The sequence below is a fragment of the Micropterus salmoides genome, unplaced genomic scaffold (assembly GCF_014851395.1).
Source record: "Micropterus salmoides isolate LMB-PRFRI ecotype aquatic unplaced genomic scaffold, ASM1485139v1 Ms_hic_scaffold_4, whole genome shotgun sequence".
Taxonomy (NCBI): domain Eukaryota; kingdom Metazoa; phylum Chordata; class Actinopteri; order Centrarchiformes; family Centrarchidae; genus Micropterus; species Micropterus salmoides.
In genome coordinates this window covers 6,426,628-6,443,022 of record NW_024043372.1, presented here as the reverse complement: position 1 = coordinate 6,443,022, position 16,395 = coordinate 6,426,628, and the positions used below count along the sequence as shown (strand labels likewise).

General features: G+C 37.7%; 1 protein-coding gene across 4 annotated transcripts in view; it reads left to right on the top strand.

Moving 5' to 3' along the window:
* Positions 1-1,811: 1,811 nt before the first annotated feature.
* rspo4 (R-spondin 4) overlaps positions 1,812-16,395 on the top strand; it is a 36,082-nt gene continuing 21,498 nt past the window's right edge. The window contains exons 1-5 of one of the 4 annotated variants that reach the window (XM_038696918.1): positions 1,819-2,166; positions 11,575-11,766; positions 12,691-12,828; positions 14,880-15,086; positions 15,392-15,988. In XM_038696918.1, coding sequence (XP_038552846.1) covers positions 2,082-2,166; positions 11,575-11,766; positions 12,691-12,828; positions 14,880-15,086; positions 15,392-15,405 — 636 coding nt within the window. In that variant the 5' untranslated portion in view covers positions 1,819-2,081 and the 3' untranslated portion in view covers positions 15,406-15,988. Of the gene's footprint in view, positions 2,167-4,471; positions 4,570-11,574; positions 11,767-12,690; positions 12,829-14,879; positions 15,087-15,391; positions 15,989-16,395 lie in introns of those variants that run through there. The other 3 variants (XM_038696916.1, XM_038696915.1, XM_038696917.1) reach the window with 3 other exon arrangements.

The window sequence follows — 16,395 nt, the reverse complement described above, 5'->3', positions numbered from 1 at the left end:
TTTAAATAGAAGGAGCATTTTATTTATTATATATTATGTTTCATGCAACTAATCCACATCTGAGGGAGTCAAATGATCCGGTTAGATTGTTTTTATTGTATTTTTAGTTAAAAGAAAATACTTTAATCCTACAAGTGTTATTGATGTTGTAGATGCAATATATAAATATACAGATGAGAGTATTTACAGATTTCACTGTATGTTGCAGCCTGTACTTCATGCTTGCTGAACTAGTTTCTCAAGAGAATGTGCTTGTTGATGAAAACCAATAATTCAATCATTTTTTATAATGAGAACATTTGCTTTCAAGTGATATCATTTACCAAAATATGTTTCCTAAGAAATTACATTTATATAAGCCTGCTGTTGCAAAAACATTTTGAAAGACATATAATGCCGCCCAGATTACGTTTTTTTGTCAGCAAAATGAGGAAATGTTGTTAATTAACATACTTGCCAAGTCACAAAATGTTGATACTTAACATATTAACAACATTTTCACTAACAACTTATTTCATTCACATTTACCACTCTTGGAATACAATATCTGCTTGTAGCAACTGAAGCATGAAAAATACCTATTATATGGTTATGGTTATGGCACAGCTCTCTGTCAAGGTCAGGAAAAGTGAAAAGTAAAGTATAAGACCCGCATGACAATCTTCCCAAAATTAATCCATGTGCTTTTGTTGCTTTTGTGTAACAATATGCAAGAGTCAGGATCCAAACCTGGGACTCTGGTGTCAGTCCTACACTTTGTTTGCCCACCACATAGCGCTTCCTACACAAGAAAACATTTTGCCATGGAATATAATCCAAACTGATATTGGGACATGCTATTACATGAATGGCTACAAAAGGGTTGGAGATCACATTATATATCATTCTATATCATTACTGCATCATATATCATGACTTAAAACATTTTCTGGAAATTCAGTTGAGAAATAATTTATACCTTACAATAAATTAATTTGGCTCTTCTACAGGTGTAGGCTGACAGCCAAGATGATGATGATGATGATGATGATGATGACGATGATGAAAAGTGCTTTTTTGGGGATTATCAGGCAGATGTATGTAATATTTTATGCATCCGGTGTGTATATTTATTTTGGCAGTAATCAAGCTGGAAAAATCCTGAAAACTTGGAAAAAGATGACTTGAGAAACTATAAGTCATCCAATATACATTAGAGGTTTATAAGCCTTATACTCATGCACATATATACTATATGTATAACCACACAACTGAACCAGTGTTTAACCACTCTACTTCAGACTAATATCGCAGATTTCCTACATACCTGACTCCTCACACAAACAGGCAACAACAAATAAATTGCATAAACATGGTAAGCTTAAACTCTCAGCTATTATGTTCCCTAGCTGTTTTTCTTCCTTTCAGGGTGGTCAAATTAAGTTTACTGACTGCCCTCATTTAAAAGGATTGCCACAGAAAACAATGATGCCCAGCACAAGCAAAAGACGGATAATAAAAAGAAGAGACTGAACAACAATAGATAGAGCCAGGAGGGGGGGGCTAAAGATCAAGCTGGAAATATGGAACCACTTAGGCCCTGAGAGCACACCCTATAAAGGGTTAAAGATGGCTACGGGATAAGTGGAGCTTGTTTATCGCAAATTTGACAGAGGTAGTTAAATGGTGAGTTTTCCCTCTAAGCTGCCAGTCTGGGGAAGCAGACGAGGCTCTCCTCACCTCCGGTCTTTCTGAGTTTCCTGTGCTCTTCTTTGTTGTTTATGGCCGCCCGTCTCTTCATCTTAGCTCTAAATCTTCTGCGTCAAACAGGACAAAGGAGAAGAGGATTTTCTCTTCTGTCTCTCCACTCTTCTCTCACCTTTACACTCATCGTTTTCATTGCTGCTTTTTGCCTGCAAGATTATCTTCTCAACTTGTTCTCCATCCATACCATCATCTTTTAAACCCCTTGACTTTGCCCTTTTTCCCCTCCTTGTTTCTTTCTGTCCCTTGCACTGGAACAAAATCTTCAACCTGCCACCACTGGAGTCCTTGCAGATGTCCGCAGCCTGCCGCTGAGTGGGCGCTTGCCAGCAGCCCAGATGCATTTGCGAATCTTTGCCATTGTGATATCCTTGCTATGTGAGGTGATCAGGATAGGGTCGGGCGTTATGCAGAAACAAAGTGGTGAGTACACTTGGAAAACAACCTTAAAGAGGATTTTGAGGGTCTTCCTTTCTACCAGTCACTTGTTGTAAACTCTTCAGTGGTAACTGAGCTGATTTTCCACATGATGTGCATGATAGCAAAACATAACTGACAGGATTCTGTATATTATACTAAATGTAAACAAGCAGACAACATCCAGTCATAAAATGGATTTACTAGAACTCCACAATGTGATATGTTTCCAAAATATGTTAAATAACTATAACTTTAACGCTGAGGAGACATCATAACAGCAAAGTTTACAAAATGCATTAACATTTGCCACATTGTTACATTAATCTCCCAGGTTGTTATGTGATTTAAAAATGAAAATAAAAGAATCAACAATATCAATGTCCAATAATCTGATCTAATCCAGGATAAATTACAGTAAATGAAAAGGAAGACGTTCGGTGTTTTGCTCAATGCCCCTTTAACAAGCCATTTACAGTGGCTGCTGTAGACATGGAACAAGCAATATTTGCCATGTCATTACAGCTTTTCCTTTAACTGCTCCAATTCTAGAAATCAAGACTTCCATGTCACGCTACAGAAAGAACTTAAATCTGGATCATCAATAACTCTTACATCAAGTTTTTCCCTCCTGGGATTTTAATATTTTGTCTCCCAGTTTTCAGTGAGTGTCACCCTGTTAAGCTCTGCACAAGCAGACACTACACTGTGGCTGGAGATTCTGCTCAAATCCATATTTATGTCTAATGACTCATTATAAAATCCACCCTAAAGCAGTCCTGACTGCAGCCACAGGTATGTGGTGACCCTCACACTCACCAGTGTCTGGCATTTCCTCAAGAATTTAAGACTAATGGATGGGGATCCGGTCTCAATTACACTGTCATTTTGGCTTCCAACATTTCCACACAGTCCCCGTCAGACGACCAGAAGTGAGGTGTTAGATAATGATTAGAGCGGCTGCATGGAGCCATCAAGTACCACTGACTCTCATTCAAGTTAACAGCTTGTGACAGCAAGATTAAACTGTTTCAAATAAAGCAGGTTTATCATAGTAAGACTGGCAATTACAAAAGAAGAATACATGAAAATGTTAAATGAAGTAATGCACAAAAACAGTAATATTTTGCCTACATTTGCATGCTCAATTATAATTGAGAATATACTAGAGAGAACAGAGATAAGTCTTTAATGTGTAATGTTGATTGCATTCTTGCTTATGCATTGCAAAGGAGGCAATGCAGCCAAGCTTTCAGGCAATGTAAGAGAACTGGACAAATGTTGAAAATATGGATATAAAATTATAATATACATTTTTAACATGACCATTGTGCAAAGTTGTAAAATAAACATATTACTATTGCTGCCTAAAATGTCACAATAACTATTGAGTCTTGGATGAAGGCAGCTGGAAGTTAGATACCATTTTTAGGTCTAAAGGATCAAATGCTGGTTGTGGGCACGACAGGTTGACCCACTGTCAGAATTCATCACTTCGCACTGGTGTCGCTCACCTCCTTTTTTTGACACACTGTCCAAATGAAAATGTTTGAAGTGTTTCAGAGCAGGAAAAATGAGTCGTAAAAGTCAGGAGGTTGAACCCATTATTATGTCCATTAGTGCTATTTGTGTTTCTGTAAGGTTACTGTAGGTAATTGCGAGCAGCTGAGAATTTAGAGGGAGTGAGAAAAAAATAGGTCATAATTTGAGATAAAATGCTTCCCTGGTTGAGTTTCCACAGGCAGATTTAAGTCAGTCTGTTTTGCACATATTCCATTTGCACATGGTGGTCTCATCCACATTACACTATGAATGAAGATGTCAACTTAACCCTCCAGAAATTACAATGCATGACTAAGATTTAACCCTACAGTCACATTATGCCATTTAACAATCATATTGGATTATTTCTGGTATTTAGTGAAGTGTCTAAATGTTGAAAATGTAAAGCTCATGGGCATTATTTAAAAAACAACACAGACATATCTGTCCCTGAATCAAAGTGTTGTGACCAGCTTATTTCTGCTAGAGGAATTGGAAAACTTCAGAATGTACATTTTGTTGATGTTTATGTTGAAATTTTGAAGACACATGCTGTAACAACACTTTGGAGCAAATATTTTTTAGCCATTTCAGTGGCACAACATAGTGGGCTGTATCGGGTGAGATTAACAGTTTTGAGCGGAATGACTGTGAAGGAGCTTTTATTTTGTTATTTGTCTCTACGCATGCATGCATTTACACCTCTGAGCACTAGGTGGGGCAATCATCCCTGAGTGCAAATACAAAGACACTTAAGATGAAGAGTAATCAGGTACAGGTGTTGCTGCAGTTGGAAGCATAGATTTTGACTGTGCTCATGTTTGTGCTTGATGTGGAAAATTTTGGACTTTGCAGCAATGCATTTTGGTGAGCTTTTATCTTCTTGTTTATATCAAAAGTAAAACAATGTGCTTTGCGGTTCTCATTTATACCCACAAACACCCAAAGCACATGTTGTCTAACTGGGGAATCAAGTGTGGCAGGTGTGGTTGTGTTTGTGCATCAGCTCAGATGGATTCATGTCATGTCATCAGTTACACAGTTTCCTTTTATTTACCACCAGAGCTTCTGGGTAAATTTTATTTATAATCCATAGGCTGACAAATCTGCTAAGTCCTTTTGGCATGAAGCCTTCACCATAGCATATAGTATATGACAGTGGTGAGCTCTCTTTCTTTAAAGGACACATCTTGTTATCACCAATCACAGGAAAACAATTGCTCCTGCAAGTAGATCCGGGCAAACGTAAGGAGCTTCAAAAAAATACACATACACTGCAGAGAGAAGTGTCTGAATACTCCTAATATTGTCCCCATTTGGGATTTTAATTTTAATTTCATTAGACAGGTCAATACAGATAATGACAGGAAATAAGGGGCATTGCAGTTGATTGATTTGGTGTCACAGACATAACCTCTTAACCATAGATCAATCCGTGTGTCAGTAGAAGTGCAAGAATGAAAGCAGCTAAACCATCACTTAATGTGTGCAATGAAGATGTGACACCTTCAAATCTCTCTAGAGAAATATTAGAAATCACGTGGTGAAAAAGGTGTTCAGTAACAACACATCTTTAAGTCAAGTATCAATTGCCTGGACCTCCACACATGTGTCATTAGGAGCAGAACATCTTGTGGTGTTTTAACACGTCACGCCACCTGGCACGTTTTTCTTGTTAATGTACACATTATGGTGCATTGTGGGTATATTGGCTTGATCTACAGAAGCGGCAGCTGCTGTATGTTACCGGGAAATCGCACACAAAATAGAATTTTGATATTTCTTCTAGTGAGGCAGTGAAAGATAATCCCACCTGAACTCACCTTTACCTTTGTGAGCTTTTTATCGACAACATGAAGTTTACCCAACTTCATAGGCTGATATCTAATATAATAGCATGATGTGGTGATGATAAAACAGCATCATACTGATCTACTGTACATAAAATGAACATAATTGTAAATGTTTATGTAATAAATGTGTTTACATTTTACAAACACTATAAAGATTAGACTTGGATAGAAAAAGCCCGGTTTATCAGTGGTGTGTGTACAAGATTAGCATTTTAAAGGTCTGCATGCTACTTCACTAAAGGTCAAGCTATCCGGCGTTGAGGGTAAAACTCAAAATTATTTTTCTGTCTTAACATTTTCTTACTTTGTCTTGGGCAAAACAAATCTTTACAGGATATATTTGGCTTTTTTTGTTTTGCTATCATAACTTGGTCGTGTGTCCATCAAACCATGAGAGGAAATCACTTTATTGCCTCTATTCAATCTTTGTTAAACCATCTTTTTATTAACACTACTTACCTTCACCATTTTATGTGAATTCAGTTTTAGGGTGGAATGCCCCTTTTAAACACTAGCATGTTTCCTTGAGACCCCAATGGAGCTTGTTACACCTGGTTCTTGTTAAAATCCCAGTGCAATCCCATACAAGGTGAAAGGTCACCGTTTTACGCTACCTAAACCTGCCGCGCCTCTAAAACTCCCTTAAGCCTGCAGATCGATAGCATATGTGTAGAGAACGGTTTTTCAGACAGCGGGTCGAGACCTCAAAGTGAGGTCCCAAAAGCTCAGTGAAATGGGACCCTAGGTTATTCTGGGGATATTTGTTGTCTTACACTGGACTCTTCTTTACTTCTCACCTCTATTCTTGACTATTAATTACTCTTCTCAACTCTGCTAAACTGAGATTACTTGAAAACATATCCATAACATGTGCAAGGCCAAAGGTCATTGTTAAGTGCTACTTAAACCAGCACAGAACAATGACTGATTGACAAGAGAATCACTTAAAATTTGGGTTTGGAGGCCCAGAAAGAGTCTGTAAGTGTGACAAAATTGGTCACTGTAATTGTCACACACAACAATGTCACCTTGGCTTCTTCACCTATTGCTTGTTTTTGTCTCCATTCTTTGGTGCTTTGGTTTTTCTGCACTGCATCATGTCCCAGATAGCGCCTGTCATTCCAACAGTGTAGTAGAGTATACTGTGATGGCCCTTTTACCATGTATTTGCTTTTCTGAAGTTCCTGAAGGTGTGTCCTACAACATGGCTTGGCCGCTTCATAGTTTACTCATTCATATTTAGACCAAATATGTCATAACTCACTGTGGGGAGTAATTGAACCAGATTTCTGTCAAAACAAGCACAGGTTTAGCTAAACTGCAGCCATAATGCTACAAGCTATCCTGTTCATCCCTACTTCCATAGCTCTTCTTAAGAAACAATCTGCTCAAAAAAGAAAAAAAATGTCTTGAATCACTTCTGGCACTTTTATAGTTATTCCTAGTATTTTATCTGGTTTGAAATTAGTTTGCAAATTGTATCTACCTTGGTCTTAAATTGGTTATTTATTTATAACCTGCATTTGTTGCTAGTTTTTTGTTTGCTTTATTTTATTGCATCCAGTGCAATTGCAGAGAATCACTTAGGGTTTATCCTTGTTGTTTTTAACATTACTCTAATTTCACTCAACAATTACTGAAATATCTCGGTGCTTATCTACTTGTGTCATACCATGTTAAATGTAAAGATTAGGCTGTATTCATGTGTGATTCTGACATTAGTATACAGTTACTCTCTTGCTTGGCACTGTTGCTCAAGACAAATTTCCCTCAAGGGACAATTAACTTTTGATCTTGACACCATTGCTGTGACTTATTCATCACTGGCAAATTGTTTCCTGTAGTCCATACAAGTATAATTAACAACTTTTAATTAACAACAACTGGTTGTTACGTTTGTCAGATAACCAGTAACCTGGTTTCTGGCATTAAAATGAATTGAGGAACACTTTTGATTATAGGTTTGTCTTCAAAAGAACATACTGGTAAAAGATTTGACATTTGATAAAACGATCTGAGCTGTAGAAATCTGACCTTATACTGAACTTTATGACCATAATCTGCAGCAGGTTTAAGTTAAAGCTCAGATACAGTGATTTCTATGTTATAAGTACCTAGCACTACTCCCTGTGTGCAGGTGATCACGATTACATAAAGTGGACTAATGAAAAAGTCACTCCAAAATGTCAATAATAAACTCCACTGCAGGCTGGACACATTATTAATAACAACACATTACAGACATTACAGGTTATTTTTGGGAAATAAGTTGCCCACCAAGGGCCGCAAGTCCTTAAAGTTAAGTAACAAATGTAACTGACACCCTGACCCTTCTCCCTCTGTTGACTTTTTGGCTCTATAACAACATCACCCTACTTCCTCCTTTGCTCCTGACTTACAAGAGTCACAATTATTGTAGCTGCTAGAAGGCGTCAGTTCACAACATAAATATACGGCACTTTTGGACATTTGCTGAAGCAATTGATGCTGTTTTTCTTAGGACAGCATCCGTAAACTCAAGACTCACTGAACTTTCTCTTTGTCAAACCAAATATGGCAGTAGACTTGTCTCTTGATCAGCTCATTTGAACTCCTCTAAAGGTAACACCTCCACAGGCCATGTCCTTCTGAGGATCCAGCCTCTAAATCATTATGCAGCTTGAGTTTAAGTTAATGACCTATTCTTCCTCTTAACAAACATACTTCTTGTGCTATTAGAAGAGCCAATGTAGAAGTCTCTGTGACTACTTTTTCATGAACACAGGAGTTTTCATTTTACCTGAAATTGTGTACACAGTCAACTACTTCTTAATAGTAAATTTTCAGTATGATTTAGGTTTATAAACATTTAACAACTTTTGAATTCAAACATAATGTACACTTTTTGTTTGTTGCTTTTTAGTGCTATATCATTTTTACAGTTTGCAACCATATTTATAGTTTGACCTCTTGTAGTGTATTTAACTAATGCCAGGGGTGCGTGTAGGGAATTTAGTAGCATCTTTCCCAGGGGAAATTCCACATGACTTTCAACTGCTAATGGGACAAATTGGCTGTGGAGGGTTTTTATCTTTGACTCACTTGTCACTGTACAGTCTCTGTAGCACTTGACGTAACACATTCTCTTGAATGAACGTTTAGTCTATTTATCCATCTGTAATGTAAATTCAGTTGTTTTGTGTTACTCTTCGTATACCTGCCCCTTAGAACACATTGGTACATATTGATTAAAATCATACATTCATCCTCATCCAGTGAAATCAATCATTCATAGGACGTTATGGTGGTGAATCCATGAAGAAGCCAAGAAACTACAACCTAATTACTGACTTAAACATCTTGAATTTTTTATTCAACAGATATTATTTATGTGAAATAACTACAATACCAACTTGTCTTTTGACAAGCAAAAATGCTGCTGGAAATAAAATTGGAAAAAAACAAGAATGTGGAATTCTCAATAAAAAATGTCTTATGACATTATATTCTGGTGTATTCAGGTCAATTTAATTTTGAGTCTGTTGGCAGAGAAACTGCAGTTTTGCCTCATCTATGGAGGAATTCTCTTTGTAAGATTGATCATCTGCAAAATGGCAGGTCTAAAAAGAAGTCCTGGCTCTTTATGTCAGTTTTACAGAAGTCATACAGATGTATTTATTTGATGAATTACATTCGCACCAAGGAGCTGCCAGAAAAAAAGTATCCGTGCCAGTGAGCTGCTAAACTGAACTCACTGGGTTTAAGTGCTGGGTTACAGGGCTCCTTAGCGCCTGTTGTTAGTATTTTCAGCGTTTTTAGCAGGATTTCCACTGATAAATCCTTTAAAATAGTTCTAATTCCTAGAAAACATTGTAAATGTCTTCTATCAGACATGCATGTGGGTTTTCTACATATTTCCTTTATGAATTGCTTCAATTAACAATTATTTTTGTCATGCCAAGTCTGAATCTTTTGTAGATTAAAACTTTGTAACAAAGGGAGAAGAGCAGTCACCTCACCCGGATTCAAACTTGGGTCTACAGGGTACCAAACATGCAACTTATCATAATGCCAAAGAGCCACGCTTGTTGGTAGGGCAGTCGGAGCACATCCTCAACAGAACTGTAGTAATGGTACTCCATCACAGGCTTACATTTGTATACATGAAAAAATAACTTTTTTAATGGCAGTACTCTCCTAAGACTCATTGTTATAGTTTATCCTCTTCATATTTGCTATTGAGACATATGTACTTTTTACTTCATTGATTCTTTTTTTTTTTTATCTTTCTATCCTTTTTATATTTAATTTGACAAATCCTTATTTTTTTTTACTAATATTTTACCACATGCGTAGGAGCACACCACATAATTTTACTAAAATAAGCAAAGTACAAGTACCTCAAATTACTTAAGCACATTACTTGAGTAAACGCACGCACACTCATCAAGGACATCGGCAGTTGGCCACAGGTATTTTGTGAGGATCAGACTCTGCGATTGTTCAGACTCACACACTCTCAATGCCTGCCCTTCACCTCCTCCGTAAATTCTGCCTATCTTTCCATCCCTCCTCACTTCATTCCATCCGTCTTTCCATCCCACCTTGCCCGTCTTTCCATATATATCCTCCTTAACCCCGTCGGATTGGAAGCATTCCTACTTTGTCTGTTGAGTCTTGTGTGTATCTGGGAGCAGACAACGCTGCTCACTGTTATAATAAGACTTACTTTGGCTTAGACACAAGCCTAACTGTCATGCTACAAAGATGTGAAATCTATCGCCAGTGAGCTGCACAAATCACGACTGAACTCACGTTGTGTGCCAGAAGAAAACAGTGCACTTTATTATTTTCCTCAGTTTATTTAATAGGTTTATACATCACAAACTCATGAAGAAACACGAGTACATGCTGACGCACAAGGTACAGGACTGACGGACAGTAGCATACTGTGCATTCTGCTCCCTATGTACTCTACATGTATCTACATATATAACAGCGAGAGTTATATTGTCAGTTTAGCAGCATTGTGAGAAAGTCATACAGGAAAAAAAAAAAAAAGCAACAGTTTCTTTTAATCTTATTTCCCAACAATTTGGAAAGCAAATCTGCTACCTAAGATTTCTTTGTCAACATTTAAAAAAGAATGATTCTCTATTAAATTTAGACTGAATTTGTGAGCAAAGATCTATAGATGAAAGTGCCACTTATTCGACAATTAAAGAGGAAATTTGAAATTTACGTGCATGGCCTTTATTTTGGTAGAATAGAAAACAAACTGTGTTCCAAAATGATATGAAATGAATCTGAGATTCATCATATAGGGTCTCTAGAATATCAAAAGTCCAGTTTGTGGGTGGAATTCTCTTAATAAAGCAGAAGCACCGCAAGATGTTGTTTCCATCAAGCTTTTTGTCAGCATATTTTAAATGGTACCCATTTTGGAAAATAAATGTATTACATTTCTTTAGCAGTTAGAAGCTCTGCTCATTAATCCCCTTTCAAAACAGTTGAAGTGAATAAACTTTCAAATGACAAAATCAATAAAAATCTTAAAATTGAAGAATTACTTGTGCTTCATCACAGCTTTTAAAATAGTGACACCTGCTCTCACACTCTGCTCTTTACTCTTTACTACTCACCTCTTTTTATTTAAAAACACTCAGCTAGTCATTTCTATAGACAACTATAGAATGATTCATTTCAATTAATTTAATATTACATTTCAATTTCTTGAATGTCCAGAGAAAAATCAGATGAACAGTCTAGTGTTGACAGTTAAAAGTGGGATATACTGTGGCTACATGTGACCTAATCTGTATTTCAAGGAGACCAGTGGTGGATTTTCAGAAATTCTCTCTGTATCTTGAGGATTTGTGTCATCTTCTTTCCATCCTAATGCTACCCACCACCCTTGCTATAAGTCTATTTCTCTTTTTTTCTTGCACTCCTCTACTTGTATTTTGATTTTTTTTCCCCCCTCAATTTAACTGGATTAATTTCTCCTGTCTTACGTCTTACCCTCTGTTGTCTCCTGCAGCTCCCAGGGAGACACCCGAGGACCCCTGTCGGAGCTGTCTGGAGTGTTCCAGTGACAATGGCTGTGTGCGTTGCCCAGAGCGACTCTTCCTGTTCCTGGAGAGGGCGGGGATGTCTCACCATGGAACCTGTCTCCACGCCTGCCCCACGGGACACTACGGACAGAGAGGGAAGGACATCAACCGCTGCATGAGTATGTTTTTACAAAAAGGGTTGTTTCACCTGCAGATATCTCTTTGCTGATATTGTGTCCCACTCACATTAGCACACATGACTCATTTACATTGAGGCCTAAAGTAGTTAAGGAAATTATAATTTTTTAGTTTACATGTTCACTAACAGACAGTACCCAAATGCACAGTTTATACATTTTGGATTAGCTCCTTTTATTGAGATGCACCTTGTTTAATTAATTTATAAACACACTGTAACAATAAAAGGGAAAAAAAATACATATCTTTGTCTTAGTCAATAAGAAATTTGACTAAAGAGATGCAAATAAGTCCTTAGAGTTCATAAGTTTCTTTAGAGTCAACCTCTAACCACAAAGTCTGTGTACATATTCATATAAGAAGCTTTTAAGACTTGAGCTTCCTGGAAAACAGTTGAGGTCCACTCAAAACTCAACCAGCACAGTGCAAGTTTACACACACACGTACACAAAACAACATGCTAGGATGACTTAAATTGAAGGCTGTGTAGGCGAGTAATCAAAGTAGCACATTTGTTTCTAGTTTCTATTTTACCACCTCTGTATGTAAAGTATGGTTAAGTTAAATCAGCTACTTCCAACCAATAAAACCATCACAATTTTATGAAAAACCCCGCCTTTAAAATTGACATTCTATAGATTAAACTTATGTCCCGCGCCAACATCCTGTTTAAACAGGAAATACATCACATTAAGGAAGTAATGATGCCATTTCATGGGGCCTTTCTGTGGTTTTCTGCAGCGCTGCACCGTTTGGACTCCAGTTTGTTTAAACATGCCCACCTGCATCTCACTGTCATAACTAAAGTGAAAATCTGGATGACTTGATGAAAAAGCGTCTAGTTTCTTCCCGGATTCTCCCAAATTGATTGTTCACCTGATGTGTGATGGTCTTCCTCCTCTCAGAGTGTCGCTCGTTGGACTGTGAGCACTGTTTCAGCCGGGACTTCTGCACTAAGTGTAAGTCTGGCTTCCAGCTGTACAAAGGCAAGTGTCTGACCCGCTGCCCAGAGGGAACCATCGCCCACCAGACAGACTGCCTCGGTAAGTACAGTTACAGTGTTTAATATTTATAGAACTTACTTCAAACAAATATAAGTAGTATATGACCTTTTATTTATTATCCTTTTCCACATAAATCAACTGTACCACTTCTTTTTTTTGTTTTTTTTTGCCAACGCAGACAATAAGAGGGCGTATTTTTAGAGATATTCAGTGAAGCCAGACAGGCCAGAGAACAAGTTTGTGATCTTGCTATGAAAAAAAGAAATCGGACATAATTACATTTAGAAGTCATCTCTCAATACAATACTGTTATCATTGAGTCGCTGTTATTGTCATTAATGGTCAACGCTGCAAGGTTAAGGTGGTGGGGGGATGAACCCCTGATGTCTCACTTTGGTTGTAAACTCCTGAACTTAATCCCACATACACTGTCCTGCTGCCCCAAATTCTCACCACATGTGGATTAATCCGCTACTGAAAATAGTCCCCAACAAATGCACTGCTTGCTTCTGTTTGATTAGCGTTTTGTTAGAGCTACTGTGTCCAGCTGCTTTAGGAAATTACTGAGCCTTTTTTAAGAAACAGGTAAGTGGGTGAACTAAAAGAGCATTGACCCCAGCCAGCTACAAAACACAGGTCCGCTCTGCAATGGATACATCCGTGAAGCTAATCTGAAAGGTTTAATTGGCAGCAGACGTGTTCCTGCAAACTCCTTTCCTTTCATCTCTGGCCACTTTTCTGCAGTGTTTCATGTGTGGATGTTTAAGTACTTTATTGTTGTGGTTTTTGGGGGGCAGGGGGTCTAACATTAAGCTTTAGTCAAAAATTTGTGACTTTTGATCAATTTCACCTGTTTCAGTAAACTATACTTTGTTTCAGTGAAGACCATGAAATAGGAAAACAAATCTTGAAATAATCGTACCTCATCTACTACATTTCTTTCTCCTTGTCTAGTTCTCTGTTTGATCTAAGTCTTTAAGAAGTTTAGGAATTCTATATCTCGTTGTGTATCATCATCATCTTTCTAAGTGAGACATATTGTTGAACTCAATCATTGTTCGGCAATGTTTGGGACTCCAGATTCCCCCTCTGCCGTCCACCTGCACCATCTGCAGCTACTGTGGTTTCTTGGCATCGTGAACACATCTGGTTTTAATGGCGATGTTAAGGTTTCATGTCTGACTGTTGGTACACACCTCAAGCAACTCCAGGAAGGAGTCACTGGAAATCTATTCATTTTATACGCAAAATCTGACAATGATAATGATGATTACCGAGACATGTAGTCCCATCTTGGCCGAGGCTGCTGGGTTTTCCGTTGTGGACTGCATGGAAAAATGACTGATTTTGTGGCTGACATCACTCATCAGCAAACGGTCAATTCCAGTGAAATGCATTAATGCTTCAGCTGGCATTCATCTATCTTAAGTGATAGCACTGTGGTTACCAGCCAGGGGTCTGAACAAAACATTAGTCTATGTATGTTGCTACCACTCCGTGGGTTATGGTTGTAATTTATTGATTTATCTTAATTATCTCAGTCCTGGTATTTCTGTCTTTATATAGTCAGGCATATAATAAAAAATAAAACACTGACTACTTTCAACTAGAGCCCGGCTGATAAATTGGCATGTCAGTATCATCGGCCAATGTGAGCTGACTGCAGATAAATCGGTAACAGCAAATGACAATTTAAAAAAACAAAACAGAGACAGATCCTTCAATCATGTTATACATCTTGTTGTTGCATAGTTTGTCCAGTCAGCTGTACGTTTGTCCAGAATAGTATTTTTAACAATAAAAAAAAAAAATTTAAACTGCATTTTGATGTCTTGGTGAGCTCTCATAACTACACATAACAAATGTTATGGATAATCTTTGTTTATACTGTGTGTTTTTGAAAAGGAAGGACGGGGGGAAAAAAAAAAATTCCAAACATTGACTTTTAAAATTAAAAAATTGCGTCTTATTCCGATATTGTCTACTTTTCAGATATCTGGTTTTGTAAAGTAAAATCTTAAAAAGGTTTGAAATATACGTTTTCTTTTGTGTCTGATGTCTATTCTCTGTCCAATCCTCTTGTCTCTTAGAGGATTGTACCCAGGCTTCATTGGGAGAGTGGAGCGACTGGAGTGTCTGTCTCCGTGATGGCGTCACCTGCGGCTTCAGGTGGGGCAAGCAGACCAGGACCCGGGGGGGTGGGCATTCCGGGAGAACACCTGAAGAGAAAGAAGCATCTATTTGCCCGTTACACAGCGAGACACAGAGGTGCAGGATGAAGAAAAAATGTCCTACAGGTGAGAAGAGAGGGGGATTACAGGTGCGAAAAGGGGCATTTTACATCAGCTAAAAACAAGCTGCCTGTTTCTAATAAGCACAGGCTGATGCAACTTATCATTTAGTTATTTTTTATTACGTTGGCCTGCCATTATCTATGGATTCCCTGCATTGTTTAGTCTGGTTTTCTGTGCTGTGTTGACACACTTGTGAATTTTATAATGCCAAGAGGGAGAGATTGGACCCTATAAAAAAAAAAAAATTCCAGCATGTGCTACTTCTAATTAACACTTGTAGACTGACGTTAACAGCTTTCCTCTTTCAGAAGCAGTGGTGTAGAAGAAGGAAGCTTCCTGAGTTTTTTTTTTGATGCTAACAAAATGTCCAAGGTTCAGGGTTCCTTATTGATAGGTATATGTACCTGCAGAGTGTGAATACTCTGGATAACATCATGTTGTAATGTACATGTTAGTTAAGCATCGAGATTATTCTTATGGCCTATCAAGTTAGTTTTCAGAGTAAGCCTTTTTACCATCCCGCCGTCTGTTAATATTAATGTATTGTGAACATCACAGTCAAACTTCAGCACATGAACTCTTGAACAAGAAGACTTTTCGTAGTAACTTCTGCTTTTCTTAGCCTCCCGTTATGAGACCTCCCACCAAATTCCTCCAAATTAAACAACAAAATATGTTGTTGACAGGATGACATTGTTACACATCGCTGTTGAAAGATGAATCAGTTTTATAATGTGACAACACTGGTGGTTAAGATTTGGTTAGGTTTAGAGAAACATTGTGATGTGTGTTGAAATGAGGTTAGGGGATCTTTGTCGTCGTGGTTACAATTATAACCACTTGGTTAAGGTTAAGGAATGATCATGGTTAAAATAAATAGATCTCCTTGTAGTGTTATTAACAGACTCACGGCTGTTCATGTGTTGGGGTCAGTGCCGTTTCTGGCAGAATTCACCTGTTTTTTATTGTGACTTTGCGTTTGAATATACAACTCTGTTTAGGAGCTTTTGTTTATGGCAAATGAATTACAACATAAACATGGTAAAAACCAGAGTTTCTGATGATGGCATGTGGTGGAGCAAGTGAAAGGCTGTATGGAGGAAACCATTTCCAAAATGTTTATACAGGTGTGTCTCAAACATTTGTGGGTAAGTTTATTTTCTTCTCTGAATTAATTCAAAAAGTGAAACACTCATATATTCTAGATTCAATACACATAAAGTGAAGTATTTCAATCATGACTGTTTCAAACAATTACGGCTTACAGCTCATGGAAATCACAAATCTCAAAACAATTGGAATTTAAGAATAA